The sequence below is a fragment of the Brassica rapa genome, chromosome A02, assembly GCF_000309985.2.
Source record: "Brassica rapa cultivar Chiifu-401-42 chromosome A02, CAAS_Brap_v3.01, whole genome shotgun sequence".
In the NCBI taxonomy this organism is placed as follows: Eukaryota; Viridiplantae; Streptophyta; class Magnoliopsida; order Brassicales; family Brassicaceae; genus Brassica; species Brassica rapa.
This window is the reverse complement of record NC_024796.2, coordinates 6,291,697-6,310,842: the sequence shown is the minus strand read 5'-3', so window position 1 is coordinate 6,310,842 and position 19,146 is coordinate 6,291,697. Positions and strand designations below refer to the sequence as shown.

The 19,146-nt window shown below is 33.9% G+C and overlaps 2 protein-coding genes across 2 annotated transcripts; one reads left to right on the top strand and one right to left on the bottom strand.

Moving 5' to 3' along the window:
* The first annotated feature begins 21 nt into the window (after positions 1-21).
* On the top strand, positions 22-1,713 carry LOC103851798 (30S ribosomal protein S16-2, chloroplastic/mitochondrial). The gene is made up of 3 exons (XM_009128668.3): positions 22-267; positions 353-398; positions 1,236-1,713. The coding sequence occupies exons 1-3, from the start codon at positions 135-137 to the stop codon at positions 1,465-1,467; spliced, it is 411 nt and encodes a 136-aa protein (XP_009126916.1). The 5' UTR covers positions 22-134; the 3' UTR covers positions 1,468-1,713.
* A 1,778-nt stretch (positions 1,714-3,491) lies between these two features.
* On the bottom strand, positions 3,492-19,140 carry LOC103851797 (putative transcription factor bHLH041). The gene is made up of 8 exons (XM_033283851.1): positions 10,725-19,140; positions 10,463-10,585; positions 10,242-10,347; positions 10,126-10,140; positions 9,959-10,024; positions 9,136-9,840; positions 8,428-8,808; positions 3,492-7,869 (listed from the first exon to the last, which is right to left on the bottom strand). The coding sequence occupies exons 1-8, from the start codon at positions 10,844-10,846 to the stop codon at positions 7,804-7,806; spliced, it is 1,584 nt and encodes a 527-aa protein (XP_033139742.1). The 5' UTR covers positions 10,847-19,140; the 3' UTR covers positions 3,492-7,803.
* Positions 19,141-19,146: the final 6 nt, after the last annotated feature.

The window sequence follows — 19,146 nt, the reverse complement described above, 5'->3', positions numbered from 1 at the left end:
TCGAACCGGCGTCGTTTTGAGGATCAGGAAAAAAACCCTAAAACCTTATCGAGCTCAGTCTCTCTCTCTCTTTCTCTCTTTGATCGGGTTTTGATCATTTTGTGAGTTTCGCGCAAGGAAGGGGGAAGAGAAAGATGGTTGTGAGGCTGCGATTATCGAGACTAGGATGCAAGAACCGACCGTTTTTTAGGGTGATGGCGGCGGATAGCAGATCTCCGAGAGACGGGAAGCACATCGAGGTCTTGGGTTACTTCAATCCCTTGCCAGGTGATTTAATCAAGAAAGTGTATTCCTTTTTTCGATTGCTCTCTTCTTTGATTTGTTACACTGTTTCGTTTGCGTGTGTGTGCAGGCCAGGACGGTGGTAAGAGAATGGGTCTCAAGTTCGATCGAATCAAGTATGTTCCTTTTCTCTAGTTCCCTTTTCACATTTGAATTTGGAAGGCCAAGGAGGAAGCCCTCTTAGTTTATTAATATGTGTGAATGGAGTTTTGGACGCAGTCTTGAGTTCATTATAGTTTTGTGAAAGAAGGTTCTTTTGAGGAGCAATTCGTTTTTACGAGTTTTGTTTTCTACTTATCACTCTTCAGAGCTTCTGCATTTGAAATGTTTTGGTTGACTGCTAAATTAGTTCTAGAAGATAACAGTCAAGGTGTTATAGTCACACTTTTCGTTAGTAGTTAACTGTCTTTCCATCTAATACAAGAAAAAAGAGATGAGTTTTGTCTTGAATGTCTTTTTTTTAGATCATCCTTGTCATGCTAACTGTTAGTCGAACCAATACTGAGATTGAATCAATTACTAGTTTAAGAAACAGATTAAATTTTGTGGAAATGCTTTAACAAACTTTAGTGTGTGTATATAACTAATGAAACTCCTCCAGTCTTGAGTCTTTTCTGAGGAACTTCTGCTTTGAGTTATGGACCATTGCTTCATCTTACTGTGAGATGAAGAATCTATTGATTTGTATAAACACTTAACATTCATTCCTAGACAAGATTGCATATATAATATGGTAATCATGAAGGCTATGCAGCTTTTTGGAATCTTGTCAATTGTCATGCCCTTTTGCATCATTTAAGTTTATGACGTCTGGATAGTAGCAGAACACATGCCAAGATTAGCTAGAACCTAGTCACACAATCATTAATCTTGTTCTGGAGGTGTAAATTTAATTAAATACGAATGTATTTTTTTCTGATGAATGGACATTTTTGTTTGTTTTTTCTGTACAGGTACTGGTTATCTGTTGGTGCTCAGGCATCAGACCCGGTTCAGCGTCTCCTTTTCAGATCCGGTTTGCTTCCTCCTCCTCCAATGGTGGCTATGGGACGTAAAGGCGGGGAAAGAGACACTCGCCCTGTTGATCCAATGACAGGTCGCTTTGTGGATGCAGAGAAGAAAACACCGGTTATCATCGATAACCAGCCTAAGGAAGAAGACAATGCACAAGACAAGAGTCCATGATTCATTAGACTAAAGGAAGAAGACGAGAGTCCGTGAACTAATGGCGTTAGCCTTTGTCTTTGTAGCTTCGAAGTTCAGTTTGGTACTTTTGTGTAATGCACATTTCTAGTTAATCTTGGTTTATTTTATTCCTTTGAATAATTCCCCATGTTTGGTCTTGAGGGAGATTCCGGTTATAAGTTTGACGTTTATGATGTGCTTATTAACACTACCTATATGAGCTATTCTTTAATCGATTTGTGTAGATTGATATGGTCTCTTGTGAATATGATGAGGGCGAAGATGAGGATGAAGAAGTTGATGAGGTCCTACACAAGGAACATAACCAGTTTCCTCCCACATGTGTTTGTGTTAAAACACTTAGTTTCTGTCAAATAGTCCGACACCAATGAATCTTAGAAGAGTCGAACTATTCTCGATTTTTGGCTCGACCATGATGCATGATCACAAATGCGATAACCTATCTCATTTTATAACTAGAGGGATTAGCTGAAATAACTAGTCAAGCTCATTAATGAACGAATCGATGAATCATAGAAACTTGAACGCTTCCACGACTAAATTTGAATATAAGTAGACAGAATTGTAAAGAAACAAAGTTTTTTTAGAACCATGTCTCATGCATACATAAAGCTTAAGACTAGATCTGGTATTGCAAATCAGTGTGTTATGTTCGTGATTAAGATATATATATATTCTGTTTAAAATCAAATTGCAAAAAGGAGGCCGATACCAGCTTAACGATGAGCAACCAAGTGAAAGGCCTCCTTAATGCAAGCAACATTAAACAAAAATGTTTGTGTAGTTTCCGAGTGAAAGTTTTCTTTTTTAACGTCTCTAAGTTATCGGTTCTTTTGGGTATGTTTGTAAATTTTGTTTTAGTTGAATAAAATACCAGTGACAAAAAAAAAAAAAAAAATTCCTCTGGGACAAAATCTAAACCATTTTAAATATTTTTTTTAGGAATTTAGACTCCTCCTGGCTATATTTGAATTGATGGCCCGTTATATTTTTATTAGATAATCTAAATGTTTTAGCCTTGTTGGTTTGATTGAAATTCTCATGCAACACAAAATGTTTTTGAAAGGTTGGGCTATCAAGAGGTATTTGATAAATTATTATTGGTGTTTTTTAAGAAATACTTTATTATGTAATTTTGATTTTACAGTTATCAAAGTATTTCTTGTATTCTCGAAAAATGGAAAAAAAATAAGAAAACAAAAAAAAATTATTTTAGAAATGGATTAGTAATAGAGAATTTATATTCCCTACACATCAAATATCCCCTATTTGCACTCCATACACTATATCCCTCCAATTTTTTTCCCCCCATCATTACCATTTCTCTCCCCATTCAATAGTATCTCACCCTTCTTGCTATATTCAGCAAATTAGCTCTTAGTAATATGGTCAAAAGTCTGTATTCAAAAAAGGGTCAAAAGTCAAATTAATTACCCACCACTAACCGACGTAATACAATTCAGTGAGCATCGTTTCTCGTTACCAATCATCTAACCGACGTAAAAACAAAGACAGATATATGATTTTTCTTTTCTTTTCTCAAAAGTTGATTTGGCTGTTGATTATGACTTCAAATGGACTGTTTTTCCACAAGTAAAAATAGCAGTTGAATCATGGGCTATAGCATTTTGGTTCTCTGTTTGTATTATTTTGATCTCAAAATACATGTATACGAAGTGAGATCTGAGAAGCAGTTGAAGGGAACAAGTTGCAACCCACTCTTTCTTTCCATGTGTACAAGCAAGCAAGCTTGTGAAGAGCTAATTCATAAAACAAGCATAGGTCGGGTTTCCGATCTCAAGAAGCCGCATTTTAACTGGATCAAAGAGGAAATTTTTTATCAATGGTCTCCTAGACAAATTTTTTTTAAGAAACTAGCTAGATACGCATGCAAAAGCCACGTACGGCAAGAATGCAAGGTACAACTCTTATAATAAAAAAAGTCTTATATCACTTATTATTTTTTCTTTTCTAATATCACTTATTAGATGTATGTTTCGTTCTTTTTTTTGTTATGATCTTGTATGTAGTAATTTAATTACTTCTTTTTGACATTCCTAATTTAGGCTAACAAATTTCATATTAATTATTGTATACTTTATGGATGTTTCCCAAACATATTCGCTTCCTACAAAAAAAAAAAAAAGTTGCATCCGCATTTTCAAATATTTTACGTTTACTATATGCATTTGGAATTCCGTGCTAGTTAAATATATGTAGGATGTGGACTCTAATCAAATAATTTTATTTTTTTAATTGAAATTCATAAGCAAGAGGATTATTATTCCTAAATAGACGGTATATACTGCAATTTATAATTTTGTTTATGGCACTAAATAATACCAGTGGTAAGAAATATTTTTTAAAACATTTTTAGGATTCCAAAATATTAGAAGTTTTATGGCACTAACATTATATTTTTGACTAATTTAAATCTATGATTAAAATTGTTATAAAGGGCGCCTTTTGTCTTTGAATTTATTTCAAAGATGGCTTGTAAATTATGAATTTCTGATAAAGTCATTTGTAACAGCTTTAGTAGCACGAATTAATCAAAGAATTGAGGAATGTGGGTTGCTATCTAAATCTATGTTACTAGTCTACAGAGTTTTTGTCAAACAAAACAAAAAGTCTATAGAGTTATGTTCCCTCACAAGTCACAACCTAACAAAACACAGGAGTGAAATTACTTAGTATTTGTTAGCAAAAAAAAAAACATCTTGGAATTTAAATAATCAATCATTATCTTTTGACGAAATCAGAGTATTCAATCAATGGATACTAATCAAAAAGGTCTCGCGTGTACAATTATTCAGAACTTTAGTTTGATTCATTTGAAGTTCCAATTTTCTTAAAAGAGCTGACTTTTTACAAATGGAAGTAGGGCCATGAAACTATTCGGAAATAGTATCAGGTATATGAGTTATGATAAATCACGTCTCTTTTAAAGGGGATTTTAAAGGAAACATAAAATAATTCAAGACTACAGATTTGAAACACTGGTCACGCCTCTCTCTTCTCTCTCTTTTCTCCCAAAGTTTCAGAAAGTGTTCTTCCTGCTTTGCTCCGGCGTTGGTCTCTCCGACGTCGGAAGCTACTTTTTCTCTTAGATCTAGTTTTATCATTGCTTCCTGGTTCTAACAAGATCCATCTTCGATATGTTCTGGGATTCTGGGTTTTTCAACGTCGGTAAGTGTCGGGTTCTGCTCTGTGGAGAACTATCTTCGCCGGTGGGTGAGCTTTCTGGTGTTCCGACGAGTTGGTGTGAGCTTGGTAGAGCAAGGGAGTCGGCTTTTGGGAAGTGTCACCGACAGATCTGGTTTTCTCCTTCAGACTTTTGCGGTGCTCTCCATGTCTAGGTGATGCGCGAGGTTCATGGCGGACTCGTCCAGTGTTCTTGTCATCGTTTCTTATTCAAAGCTGGGTCTTTGTGGTGGAGTGGACGAGCGGGAATTGGGGGTCTTGTCCTTGCGGCGGTTGTTTCTGTCCCGTCTTTTGCATCCCCAGCTATGGTAATTAGCGTTTTGATTGGGCTCTTGTACCGTTAGGTGTGTGAGTCTTAATCGTTATAGGCCATGGGTGTAAGCGTCTTGATGGTTGTGACTTAGCAGTCTTTGTTCTAGGGGTTATGTGTCATTTGGTTGCTTGTCGTTTGGTTCCTTTCCCGTGAGTGTTGGAGAGGTTCTTGGCAAGGCTTCATCTTCTTGGTGGTTGGGCGAGCTTCTTTCTTTGATCGTAGAGTGTTTATGTATCCAAGGCGCGTGGACCGAGCAGTGGTTCCCCTTGTCGAGGTTTGAAGTCCCCGGGTTTTGGTCTTATCGTTTGGCGGCGAGCAGCAGCGATAAGTGTGGTTTGGGTGCAGTAGTGGAGGGTGCCGGGTGGCGGGCTATAGGCAGCAGCGGTACTTCCCGACCATTGACATTTACTCTGTTTTAAAAAATTGCTAAGTGATCTGATGTGGCTTTTGCGTGGATGTTAACGTGCTTTTGGTGCTAGTGTTGATTTAGTTTTTATAGTTTGTGTTTGTTTCAAATCACCCGAGTGTGGGTTTTAGTCGCCCCAGTGTGGGTTTTAGCCGCCGCTTCTTATGGGCTTTTGGTTCTGGGGCTATTTCGTTTTGCCGCCAGCTTGTGTATGAATACCGGTAATTCGATTATGAATGAATTCAATTTGGGAAAAAAAAAAAAGGAAACATAAAATAATTCTTCTATTTTGGTAAAAATGTTAAATAAAGATAAAGATATATCTTAATATAATAAAGATAAAATGATTCGATGATACGAATGCTGAGAAACATTAATTTCTATTTAACGTAACATATGATGTCAAAAAGAATAAAATATAACATATATAAGTATACCAAATGTATTAAAATGATGTGTATAAATTAACAGACAATACTAGTGTTTCATCTTAATTACAATATATCTATTTATTGATGTGTACATACAAAGAGTCTATAAGATCAGCCCGTTTTTTGGTTCCATAATTTCAATTGCCAATATTATATAATATGATGAATATATATATAGCTATTTGTCACGACTAAATACTTCATCTAGTATATGTTTTAGGATTTTCACATGTATTAATAAAATATAATAAAACTTAGTTATTAATGTATAGTTTTTTGTAATTTTTTTATTTTATATATTCTTAAACAAACAAGACTTAAAAAATATAATTAATATTTTTATAGTTTGCAATTTTTCATTATTAATTGATAAAAATTGCATTAAAAATATATTTTTTAAATAATTTTTTTTTAAAATATGTAACTTTTTGAAACGGAAGGAATATATAGTACTAAAAATCTAGTTAAATACAATGTTTCAGGACATTTTAACTAAGCTTTTGGGTTTCTCACTTTTTTCTATTAAAATAGCCGACCTCCTTTTCATCTTTAAGTAACTAGAAGCATAATCTTCTAAAGCTCCACGTGTTTAAGTGTTGATTTATTCTTTTAAATACATTGTACATAGGAGTCTCTCAATATATAATATGATAAAGATTATTTCAATAACCTGAGTAGCTGATATAGAAAAAAAGTTAATAAAGCTTTACGAGGTTCGGAGATGATTACCTTAGAAGAAGGTTCTTCCTTAATCTGAATCGGGTCAAAACTGCCGTCTTCCAAAAACCTAAGTTCTGAATTTTCTGCAGACTGCAAATGTTTTTGTTCTGCGACACTCTAGCCCACATACCCTCATTTTCTTCGCAATTACATTTTATTTATTTTTCGAAAATCAAATGATATTTTTTAGTTCATACTTGTAAAATGGTAAATTGCATCTTTTAAGTTTTGTAATGACGTTCATTGTCTATCAAATAATCTGTATTAAGAAAATTTGTTTTTCGGTATTGCAGTTTTTTTTTGAATTATATATATGTTGCAAAACTTATGTCTTATAATTTCTTTGTTATTACACAAAGAAATAAAGCATATAATAATTATACGTTTGATTCAAAGTGCACTTTGGAGAACTAGGTATATTCCTTAAATGGAACTAATCCATATGTTTTTTTTTGATAAAAATCCATATGTTTTCAGTCTCTTGAAATTTCACTTTTCCTTTTTTATCTTGAGATGTCGTAATCGTTTCCTTTCTCCATTTAGCAAGAAAAAAGTTCAGTCAATTTGGGCGACAGAAGAACATCAAACTTAGCCACATATATTTCAGAGAGATTCTATAGATCGTGACTCACAATTTTATATGTTATATCTTTAAATAAAAAAATTGTTTGGTATATCTTCTACAAGATCATATATTGTATTAACGAGACTAAAATCGATGATTGGATGCTCTTATAAAATTAGAACACAATAAAAAAAAATATATGCAACTTATTAAACAAAACAGAAAACGAAAAAATCTCTACAACTTAAACCGGTACGGACTACGTGCGGACGGAAAGTACAATGATTGAATACTAAATTATACATTACCCATCAATCATAAATAAAATATACCAACATGTATTTTTAAAGAAAAGCTTACATCAGCTTCATTTAAATAAATATTGCCTATATACGACGTTAACAACAATAATAATTGACAGAAACAATGGGTCAAGATTGATTCACGGAATAGCGACGAACGGCTGAAACAGTCTACAGTAATAAGAACACGAAGAGGACCATCGAAAACGATATGAGCCGCCGAACGCGAGCGTAACAAAACAGACTGTCCGTAAATAACATCAATCATTAATTTTATGTATATTATTATAAGTTGTAAGCGTAGAAGAGAAACGAAACTATGATTATAAGAATTAAACATACGGTTAGGATTTAGGAAATAATCAAACTTATTGTCAGTGAGCCAAGTCAGCAACAACTCTTCTGATTGCTTCTTGGAAGGCTGATTCGTCGCATTCACCCTACAAAACAATCAAACTTTGACGTTTATTTCTTTTCTTCACAACGACTATCAAATCTTTTAGTCAAGATCGAACTAGTGGTTATCAAATGATCTTATCAATTATACATAATTATATAGACACCATCAAATAAATTTGTGGAAGAGAAAATTTTGACCTTTTTAAGAAAAATTGGATGTATATATCACATAAATTTCCACCTAACAAATAATCCAACCAATCAATGCAATTTCTTGAATAAATCCCACCAAATTCTAAATAACACCTTAGAAAATGTGAACTTTCTTTTGATATTAATTTATAAAAAGTAGACCAAAAAACTATATGCAACTATTAGCGTTACAAAATACTTAATCCTTCTGTATAACCTGACTAACAATGAGTATGAGTAATTAACTTATACAAAATTGAAAATGAATGAAAGAAGGTATTATTAAAAAAAATATTTTACCTGAAAGAAAAAATATACAAAGTAAGTCATTTTTAATAAGTTAATTGCAAACCTTAGGTAATTAACAAATCTCAAATAAGATAATAGAGTGAAGATTGTTATTTTACCTCAATCTTGAGCCTTAAGCTCACGAGAATGACCGAAGTAACTCCATCTTCTCTAGCTCGGGTTTTACCGTCGATTGATACTAAACTCACATTGTTGATATGCTTTAAGAACTCTAGAAGCCTTATGATCAAATCATCAGCCCCAATGTTGTCTCCTCTGTGAGCAATTCTTAGATCCAAAACCCTTTCTCTGGATGTGGATTCGGGTATATGTATTATACGAACGTTAAACCTCTCATCGGCTTGTAAAAAAATTTCCATCTCTCTTTCCCCCGCTAGCTTAGCCTCCAGCTCTCGATTTCTCTCTAGTAGTTTCGAAATGTCACCTTGCAAAGAAGTTAGATGATCCCTTGCAATGGTGAGGACCGATGCTTTATCTTTCTGTTCAAAAGTTTTAACCATAACATTAGCTCAAATACATATATTTTCTATCCATAACAGCTCAAAACATATATCATGGTTAGTAAATGAAACCATAACATTAGCTCAAAACATATACCATGGTTAGTATATGAAATATATGTAACCTAGAAATCTAATGTATAGACAGCATGATAAAAGTATTGTGATCATATATTAAAAAAAAAAAAAAGAAACAGTCTTAGCCAAAGTGTTTAATACGTTTTTAGTTAAAGTTTGAAAAGGTTAATGAATTTTATTTGTATACAAATTGAACTTATGTCATGAAAACAAGATGGTAGCACATACCTTAGTTCCAGGAGGAAGGAGAGATCTTAATGCTTGAAAGCTCTCATTAAGCTTTTCTCGCCGTTTCCTCTCCGATATCATATGATGCAACTGCGTTGCGGTTGGCCCACGCCCGCCACCGCTTCCACCGATTCCATCACTGCCGCCGCCAGTAGCGGGAAAACGCTCTCTCCAGTTAATGTTAAGCCTATTGTAGAACGAAATAGCTCTTTTCATCATACTTTGCCTCCGTACACTCGGCGGTTGCGGTGCTCTACCGCTCCCACCGCCGCCGCTAGCCACGCAGTAGTATCTCTTAAAAGCGGTGGCCTTTCCTTTTCGCTGCGGCGACGAAGGACTTGAAGACATCGATAAAACCGCTAAGATAGCTTGCGTCATTACTTCCTCCTCACGTTCACGGTTGCGAAACAAAGGCTCTTGTTGTTGTTGATGGATCATGTTGGTCGTTGTTTCTGCTGTGGTGACCGGAGCTAGCAGCGTATGCAACGGAACGTTAACGGCGTCAGTCGTCGTTGAAGGTTTAGGGATGAGTGGGAATAAGAGAGAGGAATATTCGGAGGCGTTTTGGGGACTGTCTAGTGATCTAAGAGAAGAAGAGGATGAAGACGGAGGAGGCTGTGGCCGGAGATAGTCTGAGTTGACCGGAGAAGTTTTTCTACTGAAATCTTCAGGGAACCAATCTCGAAGACTTGCTTCTACTTTCATCTGTCGTTTGGGTCAATGTACATGTACATACAGCATTAATATATGTTTATATAGAGAAAGGGAGACAAAAAATAATAATAATGATTTTATTGAATTATTTATAAGTATAAATACATACATTTGCAGCATCATACGTCAATCCGAGTTCGATCTCCCCGCTCCGACAACCCATGAATATCACCGTCTGATCATTATACATATTCAATACAGCGTTATATATACATAAATTGAATATAATATCTGTATTACATTGGTTGGAAGTTATACAAAAAATAAAAAATGTACCTGAATCCTTGCTTCCTGTGAAATTTGATGAAACGAGTAGGAAAATGATTAGCAATGAATTTTCATATCATTGACAAGAAACGGTATTAGCATTATTGGTTAGAATTGATAATGACCTGATAGAAGAGACGCTGTGCGTCGTTAGAAGCAAGTCTTTGAATATCTTGTGTCTGAATCTCTAGGTATGGGAGATTATTCATGAACGCCATGCTTGGTATATGTCTTCATTGAATAATCAAAACATTTAGATTATACAATATTCTAGTATGCATGTGTATATATATATAGAACTCAGACGTTATGCACATGTCTATGTCTTTATGGTGAATAATTTTACCCATTTTGGAGAGGAATGACGGATTGGCGATACTCATGGAACAATCTTCTCGCTAAACTTCCAGTAGACGTAGAAGGCTCGTTAGATGCTTCATTGTAATATCCATCGAATGATATCAAGTAGCTGAAGCTCAAAAAATAAAATGCACCTTTGTGAATAAAATAGTAAATATATACCATACATTATAAAGATATATGAACATGACATGTGTAATGGGTATATATGTAAGGATCAAGAAAGAGGTAGATATGATGATTATTACTTAGACGGTCGAGGAAAATAATAGGACCAGAGAGAAACGTAGATGCATCCGAAAGAATGAGCTAGCGACCCAATTAATTGTTTCCGGGTATTCGGATCATCCGTTAAGAAGATTGCGTCCATGAAGGATGATGTCACCTTCTCCCAAACACAACAGAAGATTATGAGAATTTGAAGATGAAGATGAGGAAGGAGGATAGATAATTAGAGAGCTCCATCGCGTAGCTTATGTGTAACCAGAGAGAGACATGGGAGGGAGGGAAAGTTATTCGTTCTATTTTTATTTTCTTATTTGAAAACATAGAAAATATTAAAGTGAAGAAAAGTAGAGAGAAGAAGCAGCCAAATACGATGGAAAGATTTTAGAAAGAGAGAGAGAGAGTCAAAGTCGTATGGTCCAAAGTTTTGAAAGACGGTCAAGAGAGGATGGCAAATTGATTTTTATTTATTTAGTTGATCAACCTAGCAAATTATCTTAAAATATACACTTTAAAACTAGGTAAATATTGCTTTAATTAATAAACTATATTTTGGTGTAAATGTGTGATTTTAATTTATTTATTTATTTGCTATTTTAGTTTTAACTAATTATATTCTTATCAACTTTTCTATTATTTACTTTTTCACCCAGTTTTTTTTTTAATTTGTAACCAATATACTAGTAAATTCATTCATTTTGTATTTTTGCTATTTATTTAGTAGAGTACGTAATATCAGAAAATTGTTTCTGTTAACCATGAATATTCATGTCAAAAAGAATACAAGATTGACTAAAAAAAGACGACTCATTAGGGTATCTTTAATTCATTATACATATTAATAATAATTGATGAAAGGCCATTAATATGAAAAGATCGTACAGAGTTCCACAACTGACTATTTGTCGATTGTTTAAGAACCTTTACTATTACCATAAAAAGTATAATCATGTGGTTTTTATATAATTCAGTCTCCCCCTTTTCTGCTTAGATTCCATTCCAATGCTTCTGGTCATCTCTACAATATTATGTCTTTCCCAAAATATATTAATACCGGTATAATATTACATCTCCTCATCTTTCTGTATATTTTAACACAGGTATAGTATTATATGTCCTTCCCAGAATGTACAACAATCAAAAGAAATCCACAAGCTTCTAGAACTTATGATTTATTGATGGAAATGCTACTTCGTTATATCATAAAAAAATTTTATGTAAAAGAATATATTTATAATACTTACAAAAATATATGAAGCAATCAAGACATGTAACTTTTGTGCGAACCACATAGTAGTAAATGTTTTATATATAAGAGCAAAAAATATGAGACACTTGTTGATGAAGAAACTCCCATGCTTTTTCAAAAGACTCATTCTCTGTGTGCCTTGTTTATTGGTCTAGCACATTTTCTATTTAAAATGTGGTGACAAAATAATAATATTTAGTAAATGTAAAATATGGTAAAGAGATCCTTGAGAGTTTCTCTTTGATACTGATGCTCTGAACACCGCAAATGTGTGGAGCCAAACTCTCAATTAACATATGACTGAACAGCAATCCTTTTCAAAGCTTAGCGAGCTATTTAGGTAGCAAACGTATTAATCTCTAATTTTATAAGATTTATAGATGAATTTCTTTTCTTTACAGAATTTTGAGTAATATTAGCTAACGATTTTATGTAAGAGAATGGTAGTCATTCGAGTTTTCTAGATTAATCACGTGTATACTATAAGAAGAAGAAAACCCGATTAAACGTTTTCACAACAACATGGTTGGACGAATAATTCGATTGTACACATTTAAGTTGTATCCTATTGTTTAGCAATTTGCATCAATTTATGTTTTCAATTTCATATTTGGAGCATTTTTCTCAACGAGTTCATTTAAATGCATGCCTCGTTCACATTACCGCAAGGCTCGTTCATCTTATTATGCACTAGGACTTTGATAAACCAATATGAACCAATATATAGTGATGAATGAAAGAAAAGAAATCATTTATCACGATCATATATGTGTTTAAATATTTATTTTTCCATTATTCTGACTTTCTAGTTAGTTCCATCAATTAATAATACTCATCAATCAACTAACTAATGTAATACCCAGGAAAATGACATCACGTTCGTATGCAATACAAGTCGGACATAAAGACATCAATTATTGATATGATCTCTAAAATTATATCTAAACAATTGTAACGAAATATAGCATTAACTACTTCGTTTGTTTTAATTTTGTTGCAAGTATTGCGAATGGCCAGCTGCTTGACAGAGACGGCATTGCCAATTTGCCACTTGCTTTCTTTTGTCCTGATAACCAAGAGCGTGTCGTTAATAATATTTGTACAAAGCACAGCTTAGTTAGGCCTTTATCAGTAAACACTCGCCTAGAACTTAACCTAAATGGGCCAATACTGTAAGCCCATATACGAACATCTCTAAAGTCGCATTTTGTTTTGGTTTAGGCTTTAGACTTTAGTGTCGACTTTGCAACGGTTGGTAAACGTTACATGCTCCTTCGCGACCTACGTGCACGATTATCAGTGTGAATAAATTTTAGTATTTTTTTAAGAATTTTTTTTTGTATTTTACCATAACCATGGCCATCAATTTTAGCATAGCCATAGCTTGCATGTATTTTGAACAGTACATTCTTATCATATAACATTTGGGGTATATAATACTTTTAGAATGACTAAGTTCATTTTACACATTTCCATTTGTTTACGATTTTTATTTTTAAATCAACTTACTTTCATTAATTTTGAATGCGAGCATACATAACCATGTGCAATATGCATTGGATATTGATATAGGAGTAACTTGTTTTGCCAATATATATATTGGATATTGATATTAATAAACTAAAACATTGGTCCGGATAATTTGTTTTGCCAATATATATGTTTCTTTGTTGCCTTCTATACCAATTCACTGAAATCGTATAATTTTAAATTTGTTCTTCCACTAAATTGCTTCACGAATCTAGCTGTACATATCAAATTGTAGCATTTTACGATTAATACTATCCACTTTTTGCAATCATTTTCAAAAATTATCTTTGTAAAACTTCGGCTCCAACAATGTTTTATAGCTATAATGAGTGTTTGTATCTCACATTCCATTGGACTCTCAGTTTTCATACCTTTTGTTTGGCTAGCTCTTTGATACCATCTTTTATCATCTCTTACTATCCATCATACCTGTGTGGGAGTAGCTGAACTGATGTATGAACCATCCACATTACACTTCATCCAGCCAACCTATGGTCATTCCCAAACTTGCTTATTTGTTCTTCCTGAAGTTAAAGAGCGTACTTGTCCATGGTGATTATCCTGACATTGTTCACAATCTTTCCATTGTTTTGCATCACTTCGAGCTTGTCTAACAATTGAATTCTAATATATATTTTCTGGTAAAAAATTAGTACATTCGATTCCTCCATAGACGCCATAAAACCCATAGGGGAAGATGTTGTGGTTGTGAATATGTAGTTTTATAGGTTAGAAATTTCTCCAAGCGTTCTTCAAAAGTCATTGAGCTATTTTTAATAGTCTCACTAGATATACCATAGTCTCACTAAACCATTTATGCATATATGCAATCAAAGAAATATGATTATGTGTTTCATCAGCTGAGCAACATCTCTTACATCGGCCTTCTCTTGTGATATATCTTCTAGATACATTATTTCACGTGACCAAGGCTCGTGGACTCGTTTTCCAAAGAAAATGTTTGATTTAAGTAGGCAAGTTACTTTCAAGCACCATTTAATATATACATTTCTAAAGATAGGATTCAACATAGAAGTGAATGGTAGATGTGTATCTAAACAATAACCAGACTTCACTGTATATATTCTATCTTCATTATAATGCCAGCCTAGTAGATCTAAAATTTTTCTAGATGTAATACTGAGTGATACAATTATGTCTACATCCTCAGGAGAGACCATCTCAGAGCCTTTCCTCATCCCATTTGTTTCCATCTTCATTGAAGTAAATCCAAACGGTTTAAATACCTGGATTGTTTTAATGCTCTTGGAGGTTTGGGTGGATAATCAGGAATCCACAGATTTGTCTGCATGCTTATAAATGAACCATCGCTTCCATTCACAAGAAAAATTATTTTTCTGCACTGCTATAACATATTAACCTCTGGAGATATCTACATTTAAGAATCCGGGACATGCGGCATGTTGGATGTTGAAGTATCCTCCAGACTTTCTTTCCAAGTAAAGCTAGGTTAAAACTTTATAATTCTCTGAACCCAGCCCACTATCTTTCTTAGGAACACAAACTCTATCCCAAGCGTGCCAATGTAACCCTCTTCTTTCATTCCCGATCCCCACCATAACCTTGCTAAAATGCTTTTTATCTCGTCACAAAATTTGCTTTGATATCTTAAAAGCATTCATCGAGAATATTGGCATGACAAGGACATACGCTTCATACTACTTCTTTATCACATAGATAAAGAAATTGTTTATTCCAACCTTGAGTTGTTGATCTAACTTTATCAATAATGTATTTGAACATTTCACTCTTTCGATTTCCAAAATTCTGATCAAGCAATTCCAAATAATTCCTAAAGCCTCCTTTATTGTGTATGACTAACATAATTTTTCTTTTGACTGATGAAACTTGACAGCCGAATCTTTTGTAAGACTTCTATAGATTTATAGTTTGCCGTCAGATATTTTCATATAAGTTTTAAAATTTTCTTTAAGTGTTCTTCCTGCTTTCCAGTTAGCCAAGGTAAAGAAAAGCCAGTCATCTGCAAATAGTAGACGATTCACTAGAGGTGCAGTACTGGCGATCTTCATCCCATCGTGAGGTTTCTCATTATGTGTGAGAATCTGCACATAAAATAAAGAGGTAAAGTGAGAGTGGATCACCTTGTCGAATCCCTTTGGTAAGTTCCACTAATTCTTCAGACGAACCATTGATCAAAATAAAATAACAAACTGTAGTGACAAAATCAATGATCCAATATATTCACTTCTCAACGATCTCCATAGACCTCATTTTGACTTGAGAAAAATTCTCATTCCAAACGATAATAAACCTTTGTCATATTTATTTTAATCCCCAAATATGATTTAGCTTGTTTCTTAGGGAACTTCAGTCTGTGGAATATCTCATATGCGACAATAATATTATAATTATCATCCTTCCCGGGTTGAAAGCATTCTGATTTTCTGTGAATATATCACCAAGATGCTTCTTGAGTTGATTTTCCAAAAACAAAGTTGAAATTATATTGTAAATAACATTGCATAAAGAAATTTCATCTTTTTTGTGGAAATACCTTTAGGATCAAGCGTAGATTGATATGATTATTAAGATGAGGTTCAAACTTTCCTGCTTCAAATAATTCATTCACCTTTGTTATAATCTCCTAGATTAATTCATCCCAAAATTGTTGATAAAAATTATTGAGAAACCATCAGGTCCAACACCTTTATGAGGTCATAGTCAAAAATAAAACTTCATAATACTATTTTCTTGTTATCGCCCTTGTTAGATCATTATTCATATACTTCATGACTTTCTTTTCAAACCCCAAGAACACAATATCATATAGATGTTGTGGAAATATTGTTCTGCTACCCCCGCAATCTCTTGTTGACCTATGAAAATAAATCCTTCTTCATTTCTTAAGTGTTATTATGGCATGAAAGTATTTGGTATTACAATCATCAGCTCATAACCACATGACTCTACTCTTCTGTTATAGTGCAGAAAACATTGTAGACCATTCAATGTTTGCCATAATACGTCCAAACAACATTGAACATGATGGGTTATTCGTTGTCCCACCCATGAGAATATGTTTCCAACAAAGTTTAAATCAAGAAAAGTACCACAACTTCTCATCATGTTTCAGAATGGATAAAAAAAATACTTCCGACCTGATTCTTCCTCGAGTTTTTTTTCATATTAACAAAGATCTTATTAAAATCTCTTAATTCTAACTAAGTTTCTCCTTGTCTATTAGTACTCATTCTCTCCAATCTTTCCTATATATGTTGCCTAAACGATGGATTTGGGTGAACATACATAATTGAAAAGTAGAAAAAAATCATTACACAGAACTTTACAATCCATCATATTATAACAATGACTAACAAAATTAAAATGTACATGATACTTCCAATAAATCACCAAACCACCACTAAGTCCAAGATCATGGACTATTACATAATGTAGAAAACCTAATTATGCACTTACATAGCAATAGTCATCTTGGTGCTACGTTTTAAATAGGCAAATAATGTATGGGGGATACTTTTGATTATCTCCTTAGACGTTGGACTGTCGAGTCAATGTTTAGACCTAGACAATACTCTCATGTTGGAAGAGGTGTTTATGGGCCCACCTTGCCTCTCTCAGTGTTGTTGGTTTCCTCATTTACTGAGCTCGTTCCATTTGTATCACCTTTCATATCAGCCTTTTGCTTTGTTTTGTTCCGCTTACCTATTTTCGCTCTGCTTCATTTTCTTCTTTTTATCTTATGTAAATTTACTTGTACTACTATCTGATGATGTTAACCATCCCTTACGTTTTAATCCATTTCTAACGTCACCTTTGTCAGCAAAAGGGTTTACAGATTAAACATCTCCTGCATGTTAAGATCGTTGGTGGACATATTTTGTATTGTTGTTCATGACCGAAGTTCATCACCCATCATTAGCCTCCTGCAGTCTCTGCACCATTTCATTGTGATCCTCTTTTGGATACTCAGGCACAACAACATCCTATTCTCTCTGATTGTCTTCATGTAACTTCTCAATGTGAACACTTTGGCTCGATAAATTGTCTAAAATGGCATTATCAGATGTTTCATCATCAACTCCTCCATATTAGGGACCACCATTTTGAACAAGACACACACATAAATCATGAGTTAACATCTCATATACTTCACAATGACCTCTCAGCCTTTCAAACATCAAACGGATGAGAGTGTTAACCCCAGAATGAACTGAAATTGTCTTTAAAACCTCAGTGGTTCATCAACATTCTTGTTGATTTGGACTACGCCCGCCTCTGCAGTACTTCCATGAACGAACCTAGTGCTATCCCTAAAAATAGTTACCATAGCATTTTATTGGGTTTTTTTTAAATTTTATTATTTGTTTGTTTTCAAATATATTTTTGTAAATTAAACTAAGTGAAAATTTTGTAATATATAATGTAGATAGTAATTAGACCAAAGGTATAAAATAATGCAAGGGAATCTCATCATGATTGCATTTTTAGTTATGATGCAATGAGATTTTACATTATAAAATATTTAGGTAGAAATCTCTAAACGTTTCGGCTTTTCAAATGATATAGATTGGCTCTAACTGGTGACCATAAAAAAATATAAGGAATATGAAAGAAAAGAATGAAGAGGAATAAAACAAGAGAAAAAATTATTCATCTCCTAATTTGATAAGGAATAATTGTAATCTATTATTCCTTAAATTTTAAGGAATGTTAAGAAATTATAAGGAACAAATATTATTTGTAAATAATGTAAATTGTAACGAATGATAAAAAATTCACTCCCACTCATTTTCTTGCTCATCATTTAGACCCAATCTTATAGATTATCTATTGTATTAATCTTTATATATAAAAGAGAGTTTCCTCTCTCCTGGGCGCGCCACATCAGCATCCAGCTAGGAAATTCGAGTTTTGTGGGCGTGACACGTGTCCAGGTAAGGAAAATGCGCCGTTTCATTAACTGCAATTGATACGAGCTTTTATGAATGTGTTTGGGCCTCAAGTGTGGATGAAGAAACCAGTCAGCCAGCCCAATAGAAATCAACTTTAACGTTTAGGTTTAAGCGTCACCTTCCATCCGACGTCGTACGAATCCTTCTCAATCAAGAACCATATAGTTCGAGATGTATCTTCCTGATGAATCTTTGGATCAATTTTTTTTATTAGTTTCTGGATCTAGCTTTGTTCGCGTCCGTTCGTCTAAGATTCTTCTCCTCTAAAACGTTATGGATACATCAATTCATCGCCATTAAGAAGCATTTACTCCTTTGGACTACCACATTCAAACATTCAATGCTTTGTATTCCTCTTCCAGGCGGTGTTTATATACTTAATCTCCTAAACATCTCGCAAAGACGTTTCGACATGCCCGTGACTATTGAATACAGTATCACTTTCAATATAGAAGCTGTTTAATGGCTAAATCATCGATTCTTCTTGCATATTCTGAGACTGGAAGCTGTTCTTCCACCGTCAAGGTGCGATTGCTCAGATTCTCTCTTATGGGTTTTTGTTTTCTTCTTACAAACTTACACCTACATTTGATCGACCGATGTGTTGTTCGCAGGAATCCATGATCATAGCTATATCGGTTCACATGATCCAGCAAGACCCAAACTGTTCATATTCATTGGTACATCCAATTCCTTCCTACAAAGGTTAGG

Coding starts and splice junctions, on each gene's coding strand:
- LOC103851798 (XM_009128668.3), top strand. CDS start 135: ATGGTTGTGAGGCTGCGATTATCGAGACTAGGATGCAAGAACCGACCG. Junction 268..352: donor TTACTTCAATCCCTTGCCAG/GTGATTTAATCA, acceptor GTGTGTGTGCAG/GCCAGGACGGTGGTAAGAGA. Junction 399..1,235: donor CTCAAGTTCGATCGAATCAA/GTATGTTCCTTT, acceptor TTTTCTGTACAG/GTACTGGTTATCTGTTGGTG.
- LOC103851797 (XM_033283851.1), bottom strand. CDS start 10,846: ATGGACGCAATCTTCTTAACGGATGATCCGAATACCCGGAAACAATTA. Junction 10,348..10,462: donor GTCATTCCTCTCCAAAATGG/GTAAAATTATTC, acceptor TATTCAATGAAG/ACATATACCAAGCATGGCGT. Junction 9,841..9,958: donor TGACGTATGATGCTGCAAAT/GTATGTATTTAT, acceptor CCCAAACGACAG/ATGAAAGTAGAAGCAAGTCT.